This window comes from Bombina bombina, chromosome 6, assembly GCF_027579735.1.
Source record: "Bombina bombina isolate aBomBom1 chromosome 6, aBomBom1.pri, whole genome shotgun sequence".
NCBI lineage: Eukaryota > Metazoa > Chordata > Amphibia > Anura > Bombinatoridae > Bombina > Bombina bombina.
This window is the reverse complement of record NC_069504.1, coordinates 807,583,235-807,595,319: the sequence shown is the minus strand read 5'-3', so window position 1 is coordinate 807,595,319 and position 12,085 is coordinate 807,583,235. Positions and strand designations below refer to the sequence as shown.

General features: G+C 36.7%; 1 protein-coding gene across 1 annotated transcript in view; it reads right to left on the bottom strand.

Moving 5' to 3' along the window:
* LOC128662274 (peptidyl-prolyl cis-trans isomerase-like) overlaps positions 1 to 11,452 on the bottom strand; it is a 109,834-nt gene extending 98,382 nt beyond the window's left edge. Inside the window, exon 1 of the mRNA XM_053716087.1 lies at positions 11,358 to 11,452. Within this exon, the coding sequence (XP_053572062.1) occupies positions 11,358 to 11,426 (69 nt within the window). The 5' untranslated portion in view covers positions 11,427 to 11,452. The remainder of the gene's footprint in view (positions 1 to 11,357) is intronic.
* Between the last annotated feature and the right edge of the window lie 633 nt (positions 11,453 to 12,085).

Sequence of the window (12,085 nt, the reverse complement as noted above, 5' to 3'; positions counted from 1 at the left end):
TGATATCCTATAGTGCTCAAGTTGCTATTGAATAATGTAGATTTCAAAGTTTTTCAATTACACACAACCCTTTATGAGTGTGTAATCTACCTGTATATTAGGCTGTAAAAATATGTCAAGTAGTTTGATTCATATCTGCAATGTAAGTAACAGATCCAATTGATATTGATACTACTAACTAGTTCCATTGTGTTTTAGTACTACTAACTGGAGCACTTTTGACAAGAATTTCAAGCTTCCTGCGTGCCATGCACTAAGAGCAGGACCTGTAAATAGAACCACATAGAAAAAGCATCATGGATGCAAGTCTGCAAATACTGAAATTGAACAGCTGTGATTACCTACATAAAAATAAACCCAGGAGCAGTGTTTAGACGTGACGTCAGACGCCATCGGTCACATGGGGTAAGACCGCAGTCGGAGTAAAACTCCTATACAGCAAGAGGATTGCTGCACTTGTAAAAACAACAATCGGATGCCTGGTATAGAACTGTCTAAGGTAATTTTATATTGCAACTATATTGTCATACTTACTTCTTCACGATAACGATAGTGTATGGAAGCCTGGATACTTGCCCTCTAATATAAGGTGGCAGCGCCTATGGTGGTACACTTCCAAGAAGCTTTATATTCAAATTTCAATATTGATTGAGACTGACACTTATGTTGCCTATTTAAAAACACGCTGCTCACTACAACTTCTTTAAACTAGACTAGATTACACGGATTTCATACCATACTTTCTTCACTATATCAATAGTGGATGGGAGTTTGGATACCTGGACTGTAATATAAGGTGGCAGAGCCCACGATGGTAAGCTTCATAGAAGCTTGTTTTATATACAAAAATATCTATTGGATCTGTTGTTACTTATGTTGCATATTTGAATCAAACTGCCTAATATATTTTTACAGCCTAATATTCGACTAGATTAAGAGTTTTGCGTTAGGTTTAAAAAGCAGCGTTAAGAGGTCCTAACACTGCTTTTTAACGCCCGCTGGTATTACGAGTCTTGCAGGTACAGGTGTACCGCTCACTTTTTTGGCCAGACTTGGAAATACCGCAAATCCACAAATACGCAAATACCATGCGTATCCTCTTTTTTCAATGGGACTTACATAGCGCCGGTATTACGAGAATGCCAAAAAGTGAGCGGTACACCCTCTCCTGTCAAGACTGGTACTGCATTTTAAAGTCAGTAGTTAAGAGTTTTACACTACAACGCCGTAGCATAAAACTCTTAACTAAAGTGCTAAAAAGTACACTAACACCCATAAACATATAACATTTTTAACCCCTAATCTGCCGAACCGGACATTGCCGCCACTATAATAAACATATTAACCCCTAAACCGCTGCACTCCGCCTCGCAAACATTTGTTAAATATTATTAACCCCTAATCTGCCATCCCAAACATCGCCGACACCTAACTACATTTATTAACCCCTAATCTGCCGCCCCCAACATCGCCGCCACTATACTAAATGTATTAACTCCTAAACCTAAGTCTAACCCTAACCCTAACACCCCCTAACTTAAATATAATTAAAATAAATCTAAATAAAAATTCCTATCATTAACTAAATTATTCCTATTTAAAACTAAATACTTACGCCTAGATTTAGAGTTTTGCGGCCAAAGGGGTGCGTTAGCTACGCATGCTTTTTTCCCCCCGCACCTTTTAAATACCGCTGGTATTTAGAGTTTACAGAATGGCTTGGTTTTCAGTGCGTTAGGCTCCAAAAAGGGAGCGTAGAGCATAATTTAACACCACTGCAACTCTAGATACCAGCGGTGCTTACGGACGCGGCCAGCCTCAAAAACGTGCTCGTGCACGATTCCCCCATAGGAAACAATGGGGCAGTTTGAGCTGAAAAAAAATCTAACACCTGCAAAAAAGCTGCGTTCAGCTCCTAACGCAGCCCCATTGTTTCCTATGGGATCAGCCAATAGAATGCGAGCTCAATCTGATTGGCTGATCGGATCAGCCAATCGGATTGAACTTGATTCTGATTGGCTGATTCCATCAGCCAATCAGAATTTTCCTACCTTAATTCCGATTGGCTGATAGAATCCTATCAGCCAATCGGAATTCGAGGGACGCCATCTTGGATGACGTCCCTTAAAGGAACCTTCATTCGGCGAGTAGGCGTCGGTTGAAGAGGTTGGATCCGCGTCGGTTTGAAAGAAGATGGCTCCGCTCCGCTCCAGAAGAAAGAAGATTGAAGATGCGGCTTGATAGAAGACTTCATCCCGATGATGGACTTCCGACTTCAGCCCGATGATGGATTTCTTCAGCCGCCGCTTGGATCCAGACTTCATCCCGAGGATGGACGTCACTCTTCAGCCCCCTGCTTGGGCTTGGATCAAGACTCTGGACCGATCGGTGAACCTGGCATGGTGAAGACAAGGTAGGAAGATCTTCAGGGGCTTAGTGTTAGGTTTATTTAAGGGGGGTTTGGGTTAGATTAGGGGTATGTGGGTGGTGGGTTGTAATGTTGGGGGGGTACTGTATGTTTTTTTTTACAGGCAAAAGAGCTGAATTCTTTGGGGCATGCCCCGCAAAGGGCCCTGTTCAGGGCTGGTAAGGTAAAAGAGCTTTGAACTTTTTTAATTTAGAATAGGGTAGGGCATTTTTTTTATTTTGGGGGTCTTTGTTATTTTATTAGGGGGCTTAGAGTAGGTGTAATTAGTTTAAAATTGTTGTAATTTTTTTCTAATGTTTGTAAATATTTTTTTATTTTTTGTAACTTAGTTCTTTTTTTATTTTTTGTACCTTAGTTAGTTTATTTAATTGTATTTATTTGTAGGAATTGTATTTAATTTATTTATTGATAGTGTAGTGTTAGGTTTAATTGTAGATAATTGTAGGTAGTTTATTTAATTAATTTATTGATAGTGTAGTGTTAGGTTTAATTGTAACTTAGGTTAGGATTTATTTTACAGGTAATTTTGTAATTATTTTAACTATTTTAGCTATTAAATAGTTCTTAACTATTTAATAGCTATTGTACCTGGTTAAAATAAATACAAAGTTATAATTTATATTGTAGCTATATTAGGGTTTATTTTACAGGTAAGTATTTAGCTTTAAATAGGAATAATTTATTTAATAAGAGTTAATTTATTTCGTTAGATTTAAATTATATTTAACTTAGGGGGGTGTTAGTGTTATGGTTAGACTTAGCTTTAGGGGTTAATCCATTTATTACAGTAGCGGCGAGATTCGGTCGGCAGATTAGGGGTTAATAATTGAAGTTAGGTGTCGGCGATGTTAGGGAGGGCAGATTAGGGGTTAATACTATTTATTATAGGGTTATTGAGGTTTGTATTTATTTTAACTAGGTAGATTAGTTATTAAATAGTTATTAACTATTTAATAACTACCTAGCTAAAATAAATACAAAGTTACCTGTAAAATAAAACCTAACCTAAGTTACAATTACACCTAACACTACACTATAATTAAATTATTTCCCTAAATTAAATACAATTAAATAAAATTATCTAAAGTACAAAAAAAACAAACACTAAATTACAGAAAATAATAAACAAATTACAAGATTTTTAAACTAATTACACCTAATCTAATCCCCCTAACAAAATAAAAAGCCCCCCCCCAATAAAAAAAGCCCTACCCTACACTAAATTACAAATAGCCCTTAAAAGGGCCTTTTTGCGGGACATTGACCCAAAGTAATCAGCTCTTTTACCTGTAAAAAAAATTACAGGGGTTTATAAGTATATAATGTAGGTGTCGGCGATGTCGGGGGCGGCAGATTAGGGGTTAATAAGTGTAAGATTAGGGGTGTTTAGACTCTGAGTTCATGTTAGGGTGTTAGGTGTAGACATAAAATGTATTTCCCCATCGGAATCAATGGGGCTGCGTTAAGGAGCTTTACGCTGCTTTTTTGCAGGTGTTAGACTTTTTTTCAGCCGGCTCTCCCCATTGATTCCTATGGGGAAATCTTACATGAGCACGTTACACCAGCTCACCGCTAACGTAAGCAGCGCTGGTATTGGAGTGCGGTAATGAGCAAAATTTTGCTCAACGCTCAGTTCTTGTCTGGTTTGTAAAAACCCGTAATACCAGCGCTGTCTGTAAGTGAGCGGTGAGCATAAACTGCTCGTTAGCACCGCACAGCCTCTAACGCAAAACTCGTAATCTAGGTGACAGTTTTTTAGTTTCTTATTTTTATTTAAAGGGAGACGTCCCTATTTTAAATTTAAAATCTATTTCCAGCTAATTGTTTTAATAAATGTAATGTTTATACCTTGAGCTTCTGTAGCGCTCTCACTTATTTCCTATTTCTCCAGTATCCACACCTTTAGAAACAATAGAAGGATTGTTTTTCCTAGTGAGTAGTTTGATATATTTTACCCTAGCGCACTACTATACCTCTTTTAATCTAAACTGTATTAAATTGTTTATAAGTAGCTCATTTACAATTAGTCAGGCATTTTAAATATGTGAGTTAGCCTTTGATTTCTCCTCCTATACTGACAGTTTCTTTACTGGAGTCTAGGCTATTAACATGATTTGTGAAACGCTAGGATTTACCATTGGAACAAATAAATGGGACTTTCATTCATGAAGTATAAAATACTTCATGCTGAAAGCTCCTTTATTTGTTCCAATCGATCACCGCACTGAGCTACTAAGGTAGCCCACCGGCAGAATGCTATTTTCACTATCTGGCAGAGAGGTGACATTTCCACCTCTTAGCCAATAGCATTGCAGGAAATCCGGCTTGGCGCCGCAATATGCTTACATTAAGTTTATTGAAGAGGCTGTCTTTTTCCTACTTACACACAATTACTTCACTTTTGAAGGACAATTCTTTCTGCAAAAGTGTGGCACAGCGATGGGGGCAAAATTTACCCCATCGTATGCCAATCTTTATCTAAACCATTTTGAGATGGAAAATGATCTTTGGTATCAGTAATCAATTTAAAGAGAACATCAAATTTTACTCTCGCTATATTGACGACTTAATCTCCAGAATTTGTGAATTATTTGAATATGAACAACATGAATTAAAAATTCACCTTTGAAGTCTCTGGAGTGAAAATTCCATTTTTGGATGTACTGATTACCAAAGACGTTTCTGGGAAATTAGTTACTGAAGCTTATAGGAAGAAGATAGCAAGTAACACCATTTTAAGAGCGTACTCCCATCACCCAATGCATGTGAAAAAACGATCCCAAAAGGACAGTTTATACGTTCTAGACGCAATTACACCAAAGATAGTGTTTATTTTAAACAAACTGATGAACTGACGTCTAGACTAGGGACCAGGGGTTCCAACATAAAGAATGTGAATGATACTAGGGACCTAGTAGCCAGGATGGATAGCTCTACATTGCTAACTGATAAGAAAAGGTCCAAACATAATGACAAAGTTGCACCGCTTAGGTTTATTACCACTTATAGTAGACAATACAGTCAAGACTGTAAAATTATTCACAGAACCATCCCTATCCTTGAGAAAGATCTCCTCATTGACAAGCTTATAATGGAAAAAGGGATACAATGTATTCCCAGGAGAGCTATGACATTAGAAAATATGCTTAAAGGGACATAATACTCATATACTAAATCACTTGAAACTGATGCAGGAAAATATCACCTGAGCATCTCTATGTAAAAAAGGAAGATATTTTACCTCACAATTTCCTCAGCTCAGCAGAGTAAGTTCTGTGTAAACAGTTATACTCAGCTGCAGCCCAGCAGCAGGTAAAAAATAAATAAATGAAGAAATGAACAGCAGTCAATCAGCATCAACAGTGCTGAGGTCATGATCTCTTTTACTGTGATCTTATGAGATTTCACTTAACTCTCATGAGATTTCATTGTAAACTTCCTTACGCTGAATAGGGAAATAAGAGTGTGCACGAAAGCTCGCTCCTTCTGCTGTCCCGGGACAGACATACTGATTTGTTGCTTAGAAGTACTTTACAATGGGATGTGGCTACTGAGGAATTTTCAGGTGATATTTTCTAGTCAGCTTTTTACAGCTATACTGCATCACTTTCAAGTGTTAAAACATTTGGGTATTATGGCCCTTTAAGAGAAATTTCCCAAGGAAGGGGACCTGAGTTGAAACCTGGCTAGACCCCAAGAAAGGTTTCTTTAAATCTGGTACACTACCATGTAAGGGCTGTGAGTATGTATCGAGAGAAGACAAGTTTTATTCTACTGTAACCGGACATAGCTACAATGTATTTAGTCATTTAACATGCAATTCCAAGTATGTGGTTTATTTGATAACCTGCCAAGTGTGCTCAAAACAGTACATAGGCCGTATGACCCACCCCCTCAAAGATCGTATTAGGGAACACCTAAACTCCTTTGAAGCAGAGACACCCAAAACACAAGTTGCCAGACACTTTGCAGGGCATTTTGAGCATGATAATAAAATAGGGTGACCATATTGCCGCTTTAAAAAGGGACACATTTGAAAACTACATATGTCAGGGCTGTTTAAAGAAATGTTTTGTATAAGAACCCTGACATATATATTTTTCATATGTGTTCCTTCTTAAAGCGGCAATATGGTCAGCCTATAATAAAAGCATAAAAAATATGTTCTCTTTTCAGGCCATTGACTGTGTACTTAGTACTAACACAGGTGACATGCTAGCTAAGCACAATAGGAAAGAAGCTTATACTGGTGTCTCTTTTTTTTATAAGATAAGATCTGAATCATAAATGGTGTACACAACAACATATGGATTATATACATTTAGAATAAATCATATGTCATGTCAGAGTACAATCTGTGTCTGGACTGACTAGGTACTATCTAGGTTTCAGATTACTAAATTGCTAAACTGTCTTTCACATTCAACTTTGAAGTTCCAATTTACATAGATGTACCATACTGCTTGTATGCTTACTATTTACTTATATCCAGGGGATCCAAGTAACGACTGACATCTGGGTATCTAGATACATAGGGGCCGATTTATGAAAGTGCGGACAGACATGTCCGCCGCACATCGATAAATGCGGACAGCATACACTGTCGACATTTATCATTGCACAAGCAGTTCTGGTGAACTGGTTCTGTTTTTAAATAAAGATATATGTTTTTATGATACACTTGCTGCTGTATGGAATATTTTCACGCCGGTTCGTGGAGCTTTGGCGAGGATTCTGTTTGCCAAGAGAGTGGTCTACTGGGCGATTGAGAAGTCCCAGCTTGCTGTTACTGCATCTGGAGGTGCAGTATTTATTGTAAGTGTGACCTTATATTACCTTTACACTTGATTGGACTGTACTAGGCTATGGTAGCTCTTTTTTGTAACTCCTTACAGACACTGTTGCCGTATTGCTGATCAAGCGTGCGTTTATGTGCCCTGCGTACCTTTCACAGTGAGCTGGACCACTACAAAGTTCCAGTCTGCCCCACTAGCACTATTGGGTGCACTGTGTTTGTGAGTACCCTTTCTCATATATTTTAATATCCATCTGCCTGACGGTACTAGGCCATGTTGGCGCCTCTGTTTCTTTTTTGCTTCAGAATTTCGCATCCCAGGGACTGACCATCCTTTATCAGAGAGCAGCCACAACATTGGAACCCTAAAGACTTTATCACTGTATTATATTTTTATATATCTTTTTTATATATTTTTTTGTTTTGTTATATTCGGACATTTGTTTTGTGATATATGGTTGTTTTATAATTTTTGGATTATTTTTTTATATGTATATTTTATAGCAACTATATACTTAGGAAGCGCCCCCTATGGGATTGATGCCTAGTTGCATTTCTCCCTAACACTGCTTATAGATCTCACCTGTTAGGGACTCTAAGGAGTTGCAGTACATGTAAACCATTATCGATATATTTTTTATATAGGGAATGTATTTAATACTGGTTACATCTGAGCCTGTCAATTGATGATATACTGAAATAGTTAATGCAAACTTTTGTTCATAGTAAAATGGGTTAATCTGTAGAGTATTTAAGACTGATTGGGGAGGCAGTACCTTATTCCTGATGAAGTGACTTACGGCATGAAACACGTAGGATGTTATTTGTAAGCCTGCACGGCCCTGTATGTCTCTACACAAATCTACAATAAACCTCAACACTGTTTTCCTCATTTGTGGATCTATAGCTTATACTGGTGTCTCTTTTTTTTATAAGATAAGATCTGAATCATAAATGGTGTACACAACAACATATGGATTATATACATTTAGAATAAATCATATGTCATGTCAGAGTACAATCTGTGTCTGGACTGACTAGGTACTATCTAGGTTTCAGATTACTAAATTGCTAAACTGTCTTTCACATTCAACTTTGAAGTTCCAATTTACATAGATGTACCATACTGCTTGTATGCTTACTATTTACTTATATCCAGGGGATCCAAGTAACGACTGACATCTGGGTATCTAGATACATAGGGGCCGATTTATGAAAGTGCGGACAGACATGTCCGCCGCACATCGATAAATGCGGACAGCATACACTGTCGACATTTATCATTGCACAAGCAGTTCTGGTGAACTGGTTCTGTTTTTAAATAAAGATATATGTTTTTATGATACACTTGCTGCTGTATGGAATATTTTCACGCCGGTTCGTGGAGCTTTGGCGAGGATTCTGTTTGCCAAGAGAGTGGTCTACTGGGCGATTGAGAAGTCCCAGCTTGCTGTTACTGCATCTGGAGGTGCAGTATTTATTGTAAGTGTGACCTTATATTACCTTTACACTTGATTGGACTGTACTAGGCTATGGTAGCTCTTTTTTGTAACTCCTTACAGACACTGTTGCCGTATTGCTGATCAAGCGTGCGTTTATGTGCCCTGCGTACCTTTCACAGTGAGCTGGACCATTACAAAGTTCCAGTCTGCCCCACTAGCACTATTGGGTGCACTGTGTTTGTGAGTACCCTTTCTCATATATTTTAATATCCATCTGCCTGACGGTACTAGGCCATGTTGGCGCCTCTGTTTCTTTTTTGCTTCAGAATTTCGCATCCCAGGGACTGACCATCCTTTATCAGAGAGCAGCCACAACATTGGAACCCTAAAGACTTTATCACTGTATTATATTTTTATATATCTTTTTTATATATTTTTTTGTTTTGTTATATTCGGACATTTGTTTTGTGATATATGGTTGTTTTATAATTTTTGGATTATTTTTTTATATGTATATTTTATAGCAACTATATACTTAGGAAGCGCCCCCTATGGGATTGATGCCTAGTTGCATTTCTCCCTAACACTGCTTATAGATCTCACCTGTTAGGGACTCTAAGGAGTTGCAGTACATGTAAACCATTATCGATATATTTTTTATATAGGGAATGTATTTAATACTGGTTACATCTGAGCCTGTCAATTGATGATATACTGAAATAGTTAATGCAAACTTTTGTTCATAGTAAAATGGGTTAATCTGTAGAGTATTTAAGACTGATTGGGGAGGCAGTACCTTATTCCTGATGAAGTGACTTACGGCATGAAACACGTAGGATGTTATTTGTAAGCCTGCACGGCCCTGTATGTCTCTACACAAATCTACAATAAACCTCAACACTGTTTTCCTCATTTGTGGATCTATATTTTGATTTGTTCTTATTTGAGACCACCACCCATTAAAATAGCTTGTTCTTGCAGGGAAATCAGATCTCTTTATTTGATCACTTTCTATACACACACTTCTGCTTCTTTATATTATATCTGTCTGTATACCAAAGCCCAATACTTAGAGAGTACAATGGAAATTAACATTTTATCTCTCCTAACCCCTACTGGGAGTGTAATTTCTTCTTTACACAGCTACACAGCTTTCAGCATAGGAAGGGATTCCACAGGCAAAATAAGCTATTTCAAATACAAAATAAAGGGAAAGGAACTATTTGTAAATTATTTAATAAACATCTGCAGGTAAAATAAATCATTGGGAACATATTAAAGAGAAGTAAAAATAGAGTGCACTGTCCCTTTAGACAGACAGGAAAGTGGGTAGAGTAAAAGGGCCTTAAAAGGAAATTTAACAATTCTTGCTTTTGTGTAAATACTGTTCCTTCTCACAAGCTGCCTAAAGAGCCCAAAAAGCAACTGTAACCTAGGTTTTCAAAATGCTGCAAACTACCTTACCCATGTATTTGATTTTCAGCATGTGCAGGTTTAGTTTTCTCTAGGTAAAGCACAATTTTTACAAAAGCAGGCATTTATACATTCCAATTGTAATTTTAAGGTTAACAACTTTGTTCCTCTATGTGTTTAACCAACGTAATGGGGATAAACACATAGTTAAAGTACTACTCTGGAACTGTACAGCACTGCTAGTCCTGAGTGAAAGCTGACACTGATCCAATTAGCATCTCTAATTGCACTACCCAGCTGTGTAACTAGTGTTGCTGATTAGATCAGCGGTAGTTTCTGCTCTGGACCAGTAGTGCTCTGTGAGACCTGAGTGGTACTTCCATGTATTTAAACCCACACATAGAGGTGCAGGGTCACTAGTCTTAAAATTACATGCCCTAACTAATTATAGTGGCCCTTCAAGGTTCTTGTCTTCCATCAAAATCTGAAATACTCCCCATGCAATAGATTTAAATCTTACAGTTTGTGGCTGTTCAGGAAATCATTTTTTACTCTATGGTTTTTGTTTGAGAATATAAACCACTATTAAATTTTTCAGTGCTTCGGGATTTTATAATAAAAGTATATATGTATGTACAATATATATATATATATATATATATATATATATATATATATATATATATATATACACTCACACACATAAACACAAGTTATATTAATTACAATTCTAAAAATATATATCCCATGATAGGGATCATAATAAATTGCTATTTATTAAAAAAAAGAACATATACACTAATGAGCTTAAAATACAAAGACTTTAAAAGAGTATTTGATTAGCCTCTAACCTCTGACCTCCAACTGCACTTTCCTTACCAAGCTTCATTAATAAATTATTCAAACTTAATTATAACCTTGTATCTCTCCAAGTAATGCATCTGACCTGGCATGGCCAACACGATCAATTATTAAATTTTGGTTGCACTAAATTGGCTAACATATTAGAAATATATTTCCATCTTAGGAGCAGCTTTTTTTTCAACCTACTGTAATTAGTTGAATTACATTGCAGGTAAAAAACAAAAAACAAAAACAAAGGAGATACATAATTTACTATCCCACTTTAAATGCATATACTTATATTTTTAAGTGATATATTCAGATACTTACAAAAACTAATAATATAAAGGATATTTAATAATTTACCCTCCAAAAAACAAAAATCACATCTAATAAATGTAAAATATCTTTTTAAGTTCAAGAGGGTTTGCATTACCTCCATAACCACCCGACCAAGGGGAATACCATCAGCAGTTATGTCAAAGAATACGCGTTTGTTTTCCATGAAGATGCTGGAAACTGAAAACTGGTCACCTCGAAAAAAACCCCAGAAAGAACTTGAATAGGGTGTCTGCCAATCCACTTACTCTTATATACCCACCTACCCATGTCAGTTCTGCCAATCACATAAAAAAGACATAGGAGGAAAGAATCCTGGCTACAGTGCATGGATTCCCCCCCTAGAGTTGTTGAACCAGGAATGTTTGATACGGACTCAGTATATTCCCTTCTAATCCAGACGGATATTTAGTGGGTAGCACCAAATGCTATGTGATTAGGATAGGGGAGTGTATGCAATGAACGCAGTGCTATTTCCGTAACATCTCATAACAGACAAAGGTTTATTGTTGAACTGATGGGCGACAGATAACTTCGTCCTTGTCTGGTTTTAAGTTACTACAGATAAATAAGGACAAAGTAAACGCATAAAAGAAATAGTAAACCCCATAAAAAATTGTGCTCTTTAAAAAAAAAAAATACAAGCAATTATATTTTAGGTAATGATCAAGTCTAAACATTATAAAATAACTAAAATAAAAACTGTTAAGGAGAGACATATTATCTTCCAAAAATGAACCATGAAAAAACAACATATGATTCTAATGCTTAATGGGTTTATCTCCACTAAAATGCAATTAATTGGCAGCTGCCGGATTATGTTAT